The sequence below is a fragment of the Rattus norvegicus genome, chromosome 3 (genome assembly GCF_021556685.1).
Source record: "Rattus norvegicus strain SHRSP/BbbUtx chromosome 3, alternate assembly SHRSP_T2T, whole genome shotgun sequence".
In the NCBI taxonomy this organism is placed as follows: domain Eukaryota; kingdom Metazoa; phylum Chordata; class Mammalia; order Rodentia; family Muridae; genus Rattus; species Rattus norvegicus.
In genome coordinates, this window is record NC_141536.1 from 49,929,275 (window position 1) to 49,947,942 (window position 18,668).

General features: G+C 41.9%; 1 protein-coding gene across 1 annotated transcript in view; it reads right to left on the reverse strand.

The window, feature by feature from the left end:
* Galnt3 (polypeptide N-acetylgalactosaminyltransferase 3) overlaps positions 1-18,668 on the reverse strand; it is a 36,894-nt gene that overhangs the window by 16,883 nt on the left and 1,343 nt on the right. Inside the window, 2 exon segments of the mRNA NM_001015032.4 lie at positions 1,946-2,118; positions 6,261-6,884. Of these exon segments, the coding sequence (NP_001015032.2) occupies positions 1,946-2,118; positions 6,261-6,775 (688 nt within the window). The 5' untranslated portion in view covers positions 6,776-6,884.

Genomic DNA, 18,668 nt, shown 5'->3' on the forward strand with positions numbered 1-18,668 from the left:
ACTCCAACATAATTAGGAAAGCTTTATGCTTACTTTGAAAGCGATTAGGAAAGAAAATAAAAGGAACGGCTGAAACAGGAAGATGAATGGGTATGTCTTCATTCCCATGTCCCCTAGCTCAACAGTTGTTCGAGCCTTTAAATAGAGATGTGGTTTTCGAATGAATGCCCACTAGGAGTAAATTTGCCATGTCTCACTACTTGGGACAATCAAGCCAAGTAAACACAGTGTATGAAGAGACATTTGAGAAATCAAAGAGGAAATAAAGGGAAAACATTCTTAAGACTACATTAGTGGCTTTTTTTCAGGTAAACTTAGAGTTGACACAGATCTTAATCAAGCATGACTTAAAACTTGCTGGCTGCTGTCCAACCAGACAGGAAGAACCGCAAAATCGTATTAAGCAGCAAAATACCAGCTAGCTACAATTAAGTGGTAAAGTAACAGGACAGGGTGTTAGAAACAAAGATCTACATAGTGTGTAACTCCACTTCGCCTTTCTTTTCTTAGCCCGTTCTGGGTTTTGTTTGTTTGTATGTTTTTCTATTGTAGCCCCAGGTATCTGCTGGTGTTGCAGGCACTCAATACCACATCTAAAAAAGTGTGGAGTCTAATTTGAGTCCACAAGACATGAATTATAAAACTGCCTCATTTGGAGACTAGCTCCCATACCCATGCCAAAAATCTCTGGATTGGCAAATGCTTTCTTTCCCACCCAAACGCTTCTCTATGGAGACTACAGCCTGACTTTATTCTCAAGTGGAAGCCATGTTAACACTTAGAGCTGTATGCAGATGCGAGGAGGCTAATAGCTTCATTTTATGCCCACTTACTACCATGTCTGGAGTAGGCACACAAGTAATGGAACCTGATGGGTACGCGTCTTTTTCTTCTCTTGTGCATGTAAGACAACGCACATAACCATGGTTTGGGTTTAATGAGGACACTTTGTACCCATTTTACAAAAATGAAGAAACAACCAAAAGCTGGGAGTAAGCCTCTGGGAACCCAACTGCAAACCTGCGTTTACTCAGGAGCAAAATTCTGTAACCACTGAGATCAATTGTTTTGTACTTAAAATAATTATACTTTTGAAACATTAGAGACCAGAATATTGGTTAGGCTTTTGATTCTGATTCAAAAATATCTAATTCGTATCTGACTTGTGACTTTAGGTAGAAACGAACATTTAAAGAGCATTGCTAATTTTTAAAAACAACACTGGCTGCTTGGTTTTTTAATAGCCCAGGTCTAAGGACACACCTCTGTGGGATAGCAGTTACCTGACATGCACGAGGTCTCGAGATCCTCAGCACTACCATGGGGAGAAATGCCCGGATAAACCAGAATGGAGCGACACCGCACTGTGGTGTCAGGCACTTACTAGTGTCACCTACTGATTGTAGTACTTACATGGATTCCTTCACATTAAAAAACCCAGCAATGCTTCAGTTCTGAATTATACGGTGGGATGTTTCACATGATCAGCAGCGTATTGATTAAACTCGCTGTAGCTTTCCTTTTTGATGGTTTTAGAAGGCAATGACATCCTTTAAATTTGAAACAGCATTGCGTTGTCTCCATTTTACCAATCAAGAGGTGGAGGCTGAAGAGGAGGTAACTTAACAAGTTCACACAGCTGGTTAGGACCAGAGCTGGGGTTCTAGCCCAAGCAGCTTTACCTCATGCTCACATCTGGTGGCTTAGCCGCTGCGCCCCGGAGTAACCGCCAGGCACCCAGACCTACAAGTTATGGCCAATGGTGTTCTGAAAGGGTCACGACCTAAGACGTTCGACTGTGGCATCCTGAAAGTCACACTCCACCATTCACCACATACCATCCGCCCCCGTCGGGTGCTGGGGCAGCACACAGGGCGTACGACACAAACCAGGCAGACGTTGGACAGGACCACAGGGAGTGAGTGATACGCATATGCTTTCTTACCATCTACACTAGCATCGTCCACCAAAATGATCTCCTTCAGCAGTATTGCAGGTGAAGAATAGAGCACACTGTGGACGGTCCTAAGCAGTGTGGACCACGCTTCATTATGAAAGACTATTATGACACTGGTGGTAGGCAGGGGTGGGCAGCGCTTAAATTTTTGTTCAATACATCTAGAAAAAGCCAAAGAAGTGGGAGAACAGTTATGACACTTGATTTGACCTCACCACGGCCACACCTTTTCTACACCACTGCTAAAGCTATCACCGTTTAGTCACCGTCACCCCAAATGGCAGCCACTGGGCTTCGCCCTAGATGAAATTATCTTTGTGGTATATGAATATGTCTAGGTGAAAGCAAAACTCTACAGGCAGCTCTAACCATGTCCAACGTATGACCGTTGAGTTCTCTACACGGTCCGAGTTTAGAAAGGAATACAGCCTCCAAGTGAAGCAACATGCAAAAATCAAACTTCCTAGCTGCTATTCAATAAGAACCAGAATATTTTGTTTCCTTGCCTAAGGTACCCATTTTCCTTATTTTTGATTTAAACTGTCTAACTTCATTAATCGAATACTCAGTTTTGTTGAAATTATTTGACGTTAGACATGTTTGTATGCACAGGATGTGTGTTTCCTAAGCATTTCCCAAGTTAATTTAATCAATTTACTTTGTATAATGACTCAAAAAAGGAAATAATCCTCACCATAAAACCTGGGTTCTTATGATCCTCAAATGCCTGGTGCTACTTACCCATCTGCACTGAAGAACTCCCTCTGATAACGTGATCTGCTGTGTAATTAAGACTTATCGTTTTCAAACTATCCTTTGACGGGATACATTTAGATATGTAAAGACCTACATGTTCATGTTAAAAAGTTTGTACTGGACCAGTCATGATGGTGCATGACTCAGTAGCAGCAATTGGAAGGCAGAGGCAGGTGAATCTCTGGGAGCTTGAGCCAAAATGGTCTACATAGCAAATAAGAGGTCACTCAAGGCTACATACTGAGACCCTGTCTTTAAAAAAACAAATAAACAAAAAGCCTTGTGCATGTAACTGTCCTTTAAGTTGATGTATACACAGAAAGAACTCCTAAGTGGTCTTGATGTGACTAATTAGTGTTATTGTCAGTGACCTAAAAGCATTAGTTACATATCATTATCCAGTTCACAATGTAACATTGTCTTCCTCAAAGCAAACATTATTTATAAAACAATGAAGACAGGAGGGCAACTGTGGCTCAGTACAGCCTGCAGCCCTCGATGATAAGGCAACTGTGTCAACACGGTGTCATAAATGTAGCACGGATGTATCGTTTTAGGCAGGAGACCATATCATCCTCCCTCCCTATAAAAACAGGACGTGGGCGATCAACCCTTGCTGCTCAAACTCAAAGGCAAGGAAGCAAAGCATTTATTTGTTGAGAGAAGACCCAACACATTTCAGCTGCTTTGTGTGGCCAATACAGCCATCTCCAGTGTGGCAGCTGGGCCTCCAGAGAATCAAGTTCTCACAAAAAGCTTTTATATCCATACCTTGGTAGCAATGTGTTTGGGACTCTTTACCAGAAGCAAGTCAGTAGAGTGGAATGGTGATGGAAGAGGAAAGGAATTAGGTCAGAGGGACCTGTCAAAAGGCTGTGTTGGCTAAGCTGAGGGGAAAGGGGAGGGCAATAAAAACGGACCATTGGAGATACAATGCTACACAATTACAGCAAGTAACCTTCTATTAAACTGAAATCTGAATATAATACCAAGTAAGAATAAAACCCAAACACACACACACACACACACACACACACACACACACACACACACACAGGCACACACACACACACACACACAGGCACACGCACACGCACACAAATGAGTTACTAAATATAAGTTCTTACTTTAACACATAATAGTTTATGAACCAACACAAACACTAAATAAGATGTCTGGAAGAACTCTATGGCATGGTATTTTCTTGTGTTATAGGAAGGGAAGAGAATTTTGGGATTAAGGATTTTCACGTACCTTTATTTGCTAGGTGGTCAATACAGTATCAATTAAGAGTTACATAATTTTAAAGATGCAATACACACACACACACACACACACACACACACACAGGCACACACACACGTACCACTAGTAAAATGCTACCAATTTAATCATGCAAGGCTTTCCCTCTGCTTAAGTATGCTAGGATTTATTTGCCTAACAGGTAACTCCTAATGTGAATTAGTAAAATGACGACAGGAGGGTCACAGCAAAGTGTTAGTTATATCATTAATGAAAGCGATAACACTTCTCAGTATGATTTTATAAGGTGCAATCATTCTGAAAAAATGTGCATAGTAAATTTATGCTAAAGGTCAACTCGTGTCTTTTAAAGTGGTGCCATCAAAGGAGCTGCCACAAAGACTATATTTACTGTAAAGAAATTGGTATATTTCAGCACTTAGAAGCCACTTACATTATCAATCAGTTTATCACCTAGCTCTAAGAGAAACTAGGCCCAAGTGACTGATGAGTCTTGAAGAAAAATGATAGTGAGTTTTTCCAAAGAAGGGGTTGTGCTGACACTGGTTACATCCAACGTGGGAAATGACTGGAATATAGCACCCCTGACAAAGTGCTATCCAGAAGGTACTAGAGGAGCAGATCCCCAACTCCTAAAACCTAACTGCTGTCAACATGCTCAGCTGATTGTCTTTCCCTCAGTAATTAAATCACTGAGCATTATTGAAGTCTGCTAATGTTAGAGTTAAAATGCTCATCTTCAGCTGACTGTAGTTGACATCTCAATGAATAAACATTACGCTTAATGAATTTTTATGTGCATTGCTTTTCAGTCGTGAATTCTCCCAGAACTGGTAAAACCTAATACTGCATCAGAATCTACTGATACCAGAAAGGAACTCTGGAACGCTAGGATTCATCAGAGAGTAACATTTCTTCCCACATTTCCCTTGAAGTGATGGGCAACACATCCTTGAACCACACTGATTAGATTAGAACAGTTACATAAATCTATATCTGCAACTTCGACAGGCAGGGAGAGAGCAGGGGCTCACAATGACAAATCTAGCAAAATCAAACCCATCCTCAAACGTCTCAGTTTGTTTGTTTTGATTCGATGGCAAATGTTGTCTGTTAGTTAAGATGATGAGGTAACAAAATATACTGGTTGCCTACTGTGTACCCGTCTTGTGCTCTCAAAAAAAATCATGGATGGCTCAAGAGGGTTGGAATTCATCTCACCTCTTGTAATTCAAATACAACAACTGAATGTCACCTTACAGGTTGCAAAATAGTTTTGTTTTGTTTTTAAGATTTATTTATTATGTGTACAATGTTCTACCTGCATGCCAGAAGAGGGCACCAGATCTCATTATAGATGGCTATGAGCTAGCTACCATGTGGTTTCTGGGAATTGAACTCAGGACTCTGAGAGAAGTTAGTGCTCTTAACCTGTGAGCAGTCTCTTCCAGTCCCAAAGTAGCTACTTAGCAGAGAAAGAATCTGTACAGCCGAGACAAGTATATAAATGACGATAGTCAGTAACAAGGAACACTTGCCTCTCCGTACTCGGGAGCTAATTCTATGGATTCGAGAATGCAGGAGCTGAGCTCTGAGCAAGCAGAGGTTAGCTGCAACAACATCCACCCTTAACACAAAGTGTACAAAACATAGGGCCTTCTGAGATGTAGTCATGTAGCGACAGTGCTCACTGAGTGTGTGACACACTTCACAAACCAGTAACCTACCTAAGAGCTTCAAAATCCTGGCACATCTTAAAAAAAATTTCTAAGGGGCTGGGGATTTAGCTCAGTGGTAGAGCGCTTACCTAGGAAGCGCAAGGCCCCGGGTTCGGTCCCCAGCTCCGAAAAAAAAGAACCAAAAAAAAAAAAAAAAAAAAAGATTTATAAAAAAAAAAAAAAAATTTCTATTCCACAGCAAATCAAGGGCATGGAAACAACCCCATTCACCTCCTACATTTCTAGAAAAACTGTCCAAATGTTCCTAAATAGACAAGGAAATTATGCCACTTGAGAGAAAAAAAAAATTTCCCCAGCGCACAGCGGATCTGGAATTCAGTTTCCTAATTCAGAAGGTACATTTCACGTCTCCACGGCCACACCAGTAAGAGCTACAGATACTCCACCTCAGTAAGTATAAATGAGAACAAAGGCAACAGCAACATCAAAGGAACAGCATTGACTGATATTCTGCTTCGGAGCGCCTAAGGAACCAGCCTGAGTTATCAGCGCCTCTTCCAGGCAAACCCTGCTGACAAACGGTAAGTGAATACTCTCCAACATACTCGGGTGGTCGGGTGTCAGGTCCAAGATCTCGGTGTAAGGAAATTCTGTCACTCGCAAAGGCGTTGAAACAGTGCTTCGTCTCCCCACGCTCTTTCTCCTTCTGCTCCTCTGGGCTGAGGTGGGTGATCTTAAAGGGCTTGCCGGAAGCACCAGGTGCATTAGAATCCTGAGGTGGGCGGTCTAGGACAGGTTTCAACTCTGCTGCGGTGTAGTACCCTTGCAGACAGGGCCTCTCAGGGACGTCGATGTTCTGCTTGATAGGTGCCCCTATCTGCATCTTTGGCATTGCGTCTTTAATATTATTTACGGCTTCGAGCATAAAGTCAAACATTTTGTTTTTGTTTTTCAAGTTTCTCTCCATCTTTGATTCCTCCTTGGAATACTGAACACTTACTTCTCTTTGCATCAAAATCAAAACTACTAAAAAGAAAAAGATGACTGCGCCAAGCTTCCAGAACTTTCTATGGTAATGTCTTTTAATGTGTAATTTTACTAGTCGCTTGAGGTGAGCCATTCTGGCGCTAAATGCTTGTGACTTGACAGATGACGGTTATGGTTTCCTTTGTTACTTATACTCTTTAGCATAGGTTTGCCAGGAAAAGGGTTTCTTTAAATGGTAAGACCTATAAACAGAGATGACAGATGGTATTAGTATTAGGAGCAATTCTTTCCCACAGTCAGAGCACAACCCATTATTTCAACCAACAACTGAACAGAAGCTGCAATGTACTCTTACGGCTTAAAGAATACACAGACATTTAAACCTTAAGAAAATTATACTTCAAGAAGAAACCACTTGTGGTAATTGACTATGATCTACTGGGCCGTTGAAAGAATAAAACTTTCTTGCCAGGAAACACACACACACACACACACACACACACACACACACACGCACACACGCACACATACTTTATTAACTCTGTCAATAACTCCTGCATGATGTACACCAAATACTGTATTGCAGATATATTTTCAGATTTTAAAAAGGACTATCTTAACTTGGTAACCAAGGAGTCCAAAGGACTTCATTAAAGAGACTATGAACAGGACAGAGTCACCGGGAAGTAAAGCTATGCTAGCATGCACTGCCAAACATCCTCAACGGTGACCTTTTCTTGTGCTGGGCATTAATCTGTGAAGCGCCACTCCAGCTAAGGGAGCAGACCAAGCAGCTTTACCAGCAAGTCAGCTGCCATTCTCGCCCAGATGTGACAGTATTGTAGGCCATGGCGGATTCTCTACAAGGCCAGCAAAAGCATTGAAGTCATTTTGGGGGGGGGGGGGCTATGTCCCCAGTTCTCATAAAGGCAAAGCCTCACAACACAGTGCGAAATGCCAAATGGGAAATGTGTTAGCTTTACTTGAGGTGTCTCTGGGCCTGTAGGGCTTAACAGACAGAAGTTGGCTTGATGAAGGGCTGTTTGCAATTGGGCATGAGAAGAGAACACCATGTTCAATAGGTCCTGGGCCAACATGGTGATTTTATGACGAGCCTGAATCAGGCTGGAAGTTGATTTTCTTCACGGTGCTTTAATATATATTATGGAAAAGGGCTCGGTATATGACTCCATGCCATGCACCATTGTAGCCAACAAATAAGTAGGGGTGAGGAAAGGAAAACTGCCTGCTGGCCCCCAGCCTTCAAAACATTTAAAGAAAATGTCATTTGTAACAGTGAAAACAAAGTTGGACACTTCATTCAACTTTTGCTCCAAAGTTATTAAAAAAATTAAAATAAGAAAAACAAGTTAACCTTGGCACCAAAAGATGCCTCAATCATGATGTCTGTTGCCCATAAAAGTGAGATTCCGATAATTCTGGCATTTCTAGCTTTAGGAGCCTCATGTTACAATGAAGTGACCTGTTAGGTTTTCATGTTTCTTTCAAATCTTCACAGAGTTGTGGAATTTCCTATGTGTCAAGTATTGTTCTAGGAGGGCCACCACAATCCAGACGGCCTTTCCCCTCAGGAACTAGAGGCTGAGCCTCCTCCAGGTAATATGAGGCAAGTCAACAGGCAAAACAGGGTCACGTATGCCATGGAGAGTCTGAAAAGGCAGGATGGCTTCTAGAAATCATAGGGGAGAGTGCCTACCAACGACTGACACGGCTGGGCAGAATCTTGAAAGATAATAAACTTTTAGGTAGATTGACAAGACCCAGATGAGAGATTGAATAGTGGGCATTTTTTGTTTTTTGAAGGCTTGGAAGAAAGGCTGTGGCCCGACCCAAGTACGGTAGTGGAAGGGAAGCCCAGGGGGAAATGGAAGATGATTACATAGGGAGGTCAGGTAGAGTCCAGCTCACGGAACGCCTGAGAGTCTTCAGGGGAATCTGGAATTTACCCTTTTTTTCTTATTGTTTTAGGGCTGATGATTTTAAGGGAGGATCACGGTCAACTGTACGTACTAGAAAAGTCAGTCAGTAAAGGGGATCCTCACAGAGGCACTAGAAGGGTAGAGAGGACTATGAAAACTCCAGTAACAGATTCACTCAATCGCATTTGGTAGGAGAACAGGTGCCAGATGCGAACAGTGACAGACTTAACACGGACAGTCAACAGTTCAGAGATGTGTTGGGAACCTGCCTTTGGGAGTCCGGAAAGAGGCTATTCACACAAAGGAATAGGTACCTGGGGTGGGTTAGGTGCTGAGGAACAGGGCTGACTTTGGAAGTCATATACCCTTTCTTCATGTGCAGCAAAGGCCAAGACAGCTCCGGGCTGGCTGGCTGGCTGCCTTGGGGGTAGATAGCTGCCTCCACAAACGACCAATTGTTTCAGACCTCTGTGTGAGTCTGGGAAGGAGTCCCAGAACAGTGATTTAGGCTGGGAGGATATAGTTCTACTGTCCAGGTCAAGCCCTGGAAAGAGGATGCAGTGGGAGAGTCCGGCTCTAGAAAAGCTGTTCCCTCCAGGGGCCTAGTACTGGAGAAGGCCAGGTGTGGAGTTCCACAGCGGCACAACCCTCAAGCCGGGAAGGGAATCTCCTGCCATTCTCAGTGACTTTAAAGCACTTTCGGACAGAGCTGAGCACTGTTTCAGGTGGCACAGGACAAACACTCAGGAGGTTCTGCTCTGATATTGCAGGACGGGCGGATAACTAAAGCATACATACAGTAAACTGGTAAGGTGTAAGGGCTTTCCTTTGGACTACTCAGCCTTCCCCATCCACTACCCGGCTCAAGGCTGGTCTCTGTAGACCTGGAACACAGCAGGAAGCTTGGCCACTTTAGAAAGGGAAGCCCACGGGCACACAGGCGCCATCCCTGTATGCTAGGCTCACTAATCACAGCTATGGAAACAGCATTCGGGGAGCTGATGGCTGACATCCATGGGTGTGACATTTTCTCCACCTGATCACTCAGAGCTTTCTCTTGAAGTCAAAAAATCTCTTGGTGAGAGTCTTCAGACGAGAGAAACCTTTTCGGGGTCTGCTAGAGGGGTTAAATACATATCCTCAATATCCGCATCACTAGTCTTTAAAGCTCAAGTCTTTCAAGGCCGAAACCGCCTAGACTGTTAGTGACTTCCAGGCAGTCAGTAAAGATCTACGCGCTGGCCATCTCTCAAACGCGCTGGGCAAGTACAATTTCTATCTTTAAGTGAAATTTCCTTTTTTTTTTTTTTTTTAAATCTTTCACAACTAACAATGGGAAGGGTTAAAATTCCGCATCGGTCCAAGACCACAGCAGACTTTTCTGTAAATCAGGCTTGGGTTTTCTTTCTCTATCACCTAGACGAAGAAAATCCCCCCTAAGAAGTCAAAAGGAGACAAAGTGCTATGGTCTGGAATGTGTCAGCTGAGGGAGGAGCCCTGTGCTAAAGGCTTGCCTGCCCTCACCCCCACTAGAGGAGGGAGAGCCTTGAAGAAGTGAAGCTGAATGTGAGTGTCCCTCACATCTGTTTCTTGACCACGATATGTTGCTAATTTGGTTATTTTCAGTTTCTAGGAACTGGTGCAAAAATCTGAGTGCTTCCTTTTCTCTAAAGGATACTCTCTAGTAAATGGCTGGAGAAGAGTTCTGCGTCTGAGAACTGCCTTGGGGTTAGAAAATGGTTCAAACTGTAGCCCTCAGCTCTGACAACTGAAAGATACCCATCTGTTTCGTTCATTCCTGACCAGTAAGGAATCTGCCAAAACCATCTCGGTCTCCAGAAATGACCTGGAGGACAATGCTCTCTGATGGCTCTCCACCCTCCCTGCCTTCTACTTGGCCTTTGCTGAGTAATGACTGTTGTCACCTCTCTGCTTCTACTGCTTGCTGGATCCCATTAACGCCACTGAACTTAGGGAGCTGATCTGGGTGACCTAAAAAGAGCAACTGCAGCCTGCTTCCTCACAGGTGCGATGGCTCATGGGCCGTTTCACAATGCCTGGGGAGGAATGTGGACTGACGCTGTGGAATGTAGCTGCAGGGTGAGTGTCCCAGATGCACTTAGTAAGTGGAATCAGCCTTTCCACCTGTGGGGGTAAGCTCCTAAGGAAAAGGTCATTTCTGTCCATCCGTTCATCCTCTGAAGGCCAGAGAGTGTTAGAGGATGGGGATGTGGAGAGCAAAATAGTACGACACGTTGCTCAGCTATGTCCATCTTTCCATCCCCTTACCTTCCGCTCCTCCCCAGATCTCATGCTGTGCTCCCAGCGCCCACCACCTCCTACCACCAGCATGGAGACCGTGACAGCAAACTCTCCATGAAGAGTCAGTCAGTCCCTTCCTTCCCACCTTCCTTTCTTTTGATCTGAAGACCCTATGGTCTCCATTTCAACTACTCAAGGCCAGAAAGAAGTCATGAATAATCGTATCTATGTTCTTACTAAACTGTTTGGTTTGTTTGTTTGGGGCGGGGTGTGTTGATGTTTGGTTTTTGTTTTGTACAAAAACAGGTTGTGTACCAACCTGTTACAGTTAAAGTACCCCGGGGCTGTACTTTGCTAACTCTTGCTCTAGAAATCCTGAAGGGTTTGAATTTCTACGTAGTAAGTTTCCCCATGACTCCTTCCCTAGTTAATCAACCTAGCTGTAACATAATCAAATCTAATACTTCAAATCCTTTACAGCATTTTGAAGGTCAGGTGGCAATTGTGCCGAATATGAAATACAAAATAGCTGTGACTGATCCAGTCATCGCTGGTGTCCCTGTACTGTTCTTTCTGTGACTAGGCAACCAACGGCTTCCTTTGTTACAAGCTTATATTGGACATAAACCAGTGTCAGCCTAAAGCTTAACTGTTCCTTTAACAGCTGACCTCAGATAGGGTCATTTTCCTTAAGGCCAGGAGTAGTCAGTTGTCGCAGACTGAGGCGGAGTGTCCCTGTGCTGAATGCCAAGTTCCAAAGAGGGTAGGGATGGGTCTGTGACCCTGTGGGATTAACTCCATAAGCAATGAGTGAGGTCTTGGGGGATTTTAAGGCGTAGGGTAACGGTTACCCTTGAAAGTTGTACTGGATATAAATTATTTTCAGAGAAAGGGGAGGTCAGATAGGAGGGTAGAGGCTATAGTGGGATTATTTAAAGATAATCTGATCAAGAGGTGAATAAAAGAGATGTGCAGATTTGGAAAAAGAGACTTGGAGTCGGCTGAACTCAGCAAATCAGTTGTTAGGAAGGCTGTGAGATTCAGTCTGAGTTGAGGGTGACTGCTTGGTGAAAGGAACTGACTAGTGAACTCTCTGCTCTAGAAGGAAAATTCTGTCAGACAGCAACAATGAAAAAAAGACTCACTGTGTGCTATTTTTGAAAATGATAACAATCATGGAATGAGTAACAAGAGGGATCGACCATGAGGATAAAATCAGGATCTAGAGTTTCTCAACCCCACAGACCATTGCTCATGAAGGCATAGTACACAAAACAGTAGAGGGAATAAATAAGAAGGGTCACAGCATCTGAAAGGCAACTCAGAGATGTCGTCAAAGGGAAAAAGCAAACAGAAGACCCAAAAGAGGCCCGTACCGTTTTGGTTCAAAGCAGAACAAGAGAACAGTTAGAAGCGACCAGAAATCTGATGGCTAGGATATGTAAAACTGAGGAGATCTTGGAATACAAAGTTGTACCCCAACTAATATATGGAAAAGTTGGGCAAGCCATGCTTCTTAAATTGTTTAACTACTAACTTTATAGTTTAAAGCAATCTCTAAGCTAGCCACAGGACATATGCTGGTAGTCTCAACTACTTGGAGGATGAAGGATAAAGATGAGTTATGTAGAAGCATTTGAGACCAACCTGGTCAATGTAAGCAAACAGACTCTGTATCAAAGAAAAGAAAAATGACATTGAAGACCAATCCATGGCTGAGTGTGAAGGCATACAGAACACCCAGAAGCCTGAGGAAAGAGGATATGGAAAACTTCCTGGACTACACAGTGAGTGCCAGGCCACCCTTGTATAGGAGAATGTGTCTCAGACACCAAAGGAAACATCAACGGGCTTGTTTTGATGTGTAGTGAACAATATCCACATAATCACAACAAATAAATATTAAAATGCAAACAAAGAATGAAACTTCTGTGCTGAGGAAGGAATAGCAGGGATATGTGTAACTGAAGGAGACAGATATTTATCTGCCATAATGAGCAGTCAGCAAGAAGTGATAAATCCCGACATGAGAAAGCACTCTGAGCATATTATTCCATAGGTAAATACTGTTGTTGGAGGCATCTAAGGAAAGGGTAGACAAGTGACTGGAGACTTGTTACAGTTTCTACTCATCGAGTAGCCCACTTATACATAGGTGCATGTACACAGACTTCCATAGCTCTGTCTTCTGAGATAAGAACCTTCTAGATGGAAGTAAAAGAACGAACTGCTTTTTTTTTCCCCTCTAAAAAAAGGGAGAAAAACAGTACACTTGTCGCAGGTTGCTATGAAAATTTAAGGTTACATGCAAATTGGTAAACATGGTTTAACATGTGGGGTAAATATTAAAGTTGGCTACCCTCTTCTGGGAGGAAATTCATGACAAAGGTTGATATACACCTGAATACCAAGTAGATCGTTGTTTCTTTAGGCTAAAGTTGCATTAGCAAGGTCGGGAGTTGGAGGAGTGGAGGAAGTGCTTACGGATTCCAGTTATGGTTAGAGGTAAAACAAAGGAGTTCAGATTGGAACTTGAAGGCTGAGTATTAGCTGACAGGCCCAACGACAGGGAGGTGCTTATTACAGGCGGAGAGAATGACACTTGGCAATGACCTAGAGGCAAGAAGAAGCTGGCAGTAAAAGTGCTTGCCAGAACTCCGGCAGGAGGAGGTGGGGTGGCAGCAGCTGAGTCAGGCCCAGACTTCAGGCCACATTAAAGAGTTGGTCTTACCCTAAGGGCGTGGAAGGGTTTTGGGAAGGGGTCACTGTGGCCAAGTATTTTGAAAAGGCTCATACTGGATGCAGTGTGAAGAACAAACAAGGAAGGAATCAAAAGCAGTTCAGAAAGACTGGCCATCACAAAAGCCCAGGGGAGAGATGATGGGCTTAATGGACTAGGAGAAAAAACAAGCACATTTGGGAGACATCTATTGAAGAGATAAAATACAGAGGGTTTGGGCATGAGCTAGTAAAAAATTTTAAAGGAGAATAGCTAATATCAAGGACACTTTTCCTTTGTCCCCGCTTTCCACTTTTAGTTTAGTCTAACTACATTATGCTTGAGTAAAACCTGCCCTCTCAGGAGTCCTCACCAGGAGCGCATTCTCCACTGAGCAGTATTTACAAACAAAAGCTGCACAAAGTTAACGTTTCACTTCTGAAAACTGAATCTTATGGGAACACGAAAGTCCCAAAATCACAGAACACAAAGGGATGGGAAGGTCATACTAGTCGTCTAAGTTGAACAGGCAAGTTCGGTCAAATGCTCCCCCTATAACACTGCCACTTCCTAATGCTTTCCCTTCCCAGTGACACTTCTTTTTCAACTGTTGCTGGGGATCACACCTATGGCCCCCACGGTGAGTGACAAGTGGACCAGTCACTAAGACACCGTCCCAGCTGCATCTCGCATGCCAAACTCTGGCTTGCAGCTACTGTTTACGGATTTTGTTTGTCTGGAATCAATGCCTCTGGGATTCAGCTGAGAATGGACGGGGGGATGACAAGAGGACACATGAAGAAATCAGACAGGAAGTGAGGATGGGATCCTAGATAATTCTTGTTAACATTCTGACAAAGCAGACATGGGGAGAGGATTCTGTAGTGATGGGGACATGGTAAAACATTAAGCACACCGAGTGGACAAGTGAGCTGATGATTGCTGTGTTGGTCTGTCTGGCATGGCCATAACAGAGTACTCTGTTCTGACTGATTTGTAGAGAAAAATGAAGTGTCCACACTCTGGAGGCTGGGAAGATTAAGGCTGAGGCGCTGACAGGTCCAATGCACAGAGAGGGCCCATTCCCATAACAAACACACTGGTATGTGCACCCCACATTGCTGAATTACAAAAAGTTACCATCTCTCCAACTGTCCTACCCCCAATGAAGGCAGAGCCCTCATGACCCAATCTCTATCTATCTATCTATCTATCTATCTATCTATCTATCTATCTATCTATCTATCTATCTATCATCTATCTATCTGAGATACTTTAAACTATACAGCCTTGGCTAGTCGCCTGTAATTTGCTATGCAAGACAGCCTAGCCCCTAGACTCAAGAGTTCAGCCTGTCTCTGCTTCCAGGATGCTAGGATTACACTTGTTTGTCTCCAGTTCTCATTTCTTGACACTAACACACATGGAATTAGATTTCTGTATATGTATTTTGGAGGGACAGAAATACTCAGATGGTAACTATTGAAGCTGATGAATCAAGGTTAAAAATAACCTCTGCATTTGTGGCCACCATTCTTCCATAGTCTATTCCTCCCTACTCTCCTGAGCCAGATACGTTTCATTCAATATTCAAAGGGTCTTTTGGACATTGGGACAGTGGCATGGTTGATGTACCTAATGCACTGGGGCCTACAGCAGTGCTATATAATAAAAATCAGTACCATTTCTGAATTAAGATACGTTTCTTTTGTTTTTATCCAGTGGTACATAGATGGCAGTTTCCTGACAGTTCAGGTTGACTCCAAATAAACTCGAGTTCCGCTAACAAATGAGTCACACACAATTTTTGTGGGTAAGACATGGTAAAATTTCTAACACCTATAAACAGACTACAGGAAGTGAAACTTCTCCGTTTCTGACTATGGTATGACGAAGGTCCTGATTTGTACAAATATAGTCTCCAGTTATTATGAAAAGTTACCATAACCCAGCAGGCAATCAGAGAGATAAGCAGATGAGTTTTCATGGTTTGAAATCCCAGCAAGAATTTCAAGAGCGAAAAGGTTAAAGAATTACGATCTCAATTCAGAGAGTGGTGAGGAAGGGTTTGCTGAGTTGTCAGTAGCCACTAGTGACCCAGAATTCTGTCTCACTTGCCTCTGTTTTACCATCAGTTAATGTACTCTGGTATCCTGCCATTGTTGGAACGAATTTAACCCCGATGTGGTCACTGACACTACATTAAGCATGTTTAAATTGCTCAGATAATATAATACTGGTTATCCTGTGTTAACCAGATGCACAACTGGGGAGGTAAGAGAAAATTCTCCTTTCTTCTTCATCAGGCTTTACCTGATAATACATGATCTGTTTATTCCTGATGTATTACTATACTTTATGGACCAGAGAACTGAATGTATCTAGATGACTTTTGTATTATCCATTTCCGAATTATAAAGTACAGTAATATTTTCTGAAGGAGAAAAGTTCCTTCCCCCAGGAATGTAAAAGTGGGTTAGAGTTAAAAGTGTCTTTGAAAGTGTTAATTATCCCCAATCAGACTGTCCAAGACTATATCCCTATAAATCACATAGGGATCCAATTTGGGTGGTGGGGGAGGGCATTAAATATGAGATCTCAGCTATGTAGCTTAGGCCAGCCAGGAACTCACTATGTAGACTAGATTAGCCTCAAACATCATTATCTGGCTCTGCCTCACATGTTCTTGGGATAAAGGTGTATACCAATTCCCTTGGTCTTGATCTAATTTGTTAACTTATTTCAATATATTTGTATATATTTAGTAGAGATGTTTTGCCCGCATGTATGTGTGCACCCATTTATGCAGGCACCAAGAGGCCAGAAGAGAACGCCAGATCCCCTGGGATTGCTGCTAAGTTTGTTGTGAGCAACCATGTGGGCGCTAGGACCCGCAGGTTTTCTGGAAGAGCAGCCTATGCTCTTTATCTGTCAAGCCATAAATCAGCACTTTATAATCTAAATTCTGAATCTAGTATTTTATGGAAAAGAGGAAATGATTCCTGTAATTTGTCTCTTATACCTGTTTTATAATAAAAGTTAAAATAGTAACAGAATATATTTACAGATTGTATCTATATAAGTATAGATCAGGATATATATATAAACATATACACACATGCATACACACATACATATAAAATTGAAGTATGCATTTCCTAGTTTTTTTTTCATAATTTCCAACATAACTGTAACTCGGCCATAAACTAAATGTAAATAAAATTAGCACTGGTGTGTGTGTGTGTGTGTGTGTGTGTGTGTGTGTGTGGGTGTGTGTGTGTTATTTTTCTCTCTCCAACTTTGACTTGATAACTGTTACCATCAAAGTGCCCTCACAAAGACATTTCTCATTTTTTGCCTGTCCATAAGTATACTATAGCACAAGGACCCACTTAAAGTCCAGTAATACAGAAGGAGATTTTGTATAGCCCTGATGGAGTAATCTGGTGTTGATATCCCAGAGCCTCCATCAAATGCTTAAGTAGGAGTCATGTGTGATTTTATAGAATTTTTGTTTGTGTGTGTGACAGCAAGCTTTTAGAACAATTAACCATAACACTGTATATATTTACAAGGAAGTACCCTTTAGCATTACAGCTACTAGTCATTAGCAGACATGAAATCAATCTAGTATATGAAGGCAAATTTAAAAAAAAAAAAGGGTATCCATACTCTAAGGTGAGATACTGTTTTCTGAAAATCATATATATAATTTATACACACCCTCACCAACAATATTGTTTTGTGAGACTCATTTCATTTATGTACATGCATGCTTCCTAGTATGTACTAGGTTGAAACAGAATATTTCAAAGTAGAAGATCGTGGGTTTTTTTTTTTTTTTAATGTTTTTACAGCACTGGTATTAAGGAAGTGTGCTTGAAACCAAATGTCTAGATCATTTCAAGTGGATGGAAGACATTGGGTCTATGCCTTATAAAATATGGTTTAAGCCAATATAATAAAAGATCAGAACTGACTCATGTCATCCAACTGGCTCGAAAAAATAACTGGGTCTCTGAAATACCAAAAAGAGATTAAAAAAAATCTCAGTCCACGTGGCACCGTCAATATACATGGGAAGCATGACGGCCCCAGTCTCTGCAGAGCAAGGTGGAAATCGGAGAAAAGTAGAGCTGGGCAGAGAACAATTGACTATCCTATAATTACAAAGCCCTTACAAACTACAGGAGAGAAGATAAGCATCTAGTGCTAAGTGAGAATGAGAGTGGGAGATACAACGATCTGAGAGCCCTCAGTCTGGCCACCAGAATAATGCTATCTCTAACAGCTGCACGGTACACTATAGTTAGAACACCCTTTGGGGCTTCAGCTATTCAATGGGGATGGATTGACTGGATGGCCAGGGCAGGAAGGGGAGTCCAAGAACGTTAGCACTAGAAGGTACTCTAATGTTCTTAAGGCTTCATTATCTTAATGTAGTCATGAAATAAATAAATTAATAGATAAATAAATAAATAAATAAATAAATCTTTAAGAAAAGATGGCTTTTGAAAAACCTTTTCTCCCAATCCTTTACAGATAGAAACCAATGTCCCTTTGTTATTACAATAGGAACATGTTACTTTTTCTCCCTTAATGGTTAGAGTCAGGATGGTCTGATAACACCTGCCCAGTAGTAGTGAAAACAAATATTCAAAATTTAGGGGGTAATACCTGCTTGGTGTTCAAATAGCACTTAGTACATCAGCGTCTTACTATGGAGACATGACTAAGAAGGTAGGTAAGGCTCTGGAAAACCCTTATGTTATAATATAACCCAATTATGTTATGGTATGTGTGGGGGTTGGGGTTCTTTTAAAAATTTTAATTATACCTCATTAAAAAACATGTTCCGGTAAAAGCATTTTATAATCTAAATATATATTTAAAAATATATTTTAAAAATAAATATACATAAAGCATGTGCAATCTAAATATATATTTTAAAACCTTAGTAAAGGCAAAAGTAAACACACATAGGGAGTGTAATTTATTATTAAAATTTTCTATGAAAAATGTCGGTTAAAACTGTATAAAAAATGTTTAGTATGAATACGCTGCCCAGAATGTTTCAACTAGCATGTATGTTAGGCTTCAGTTAA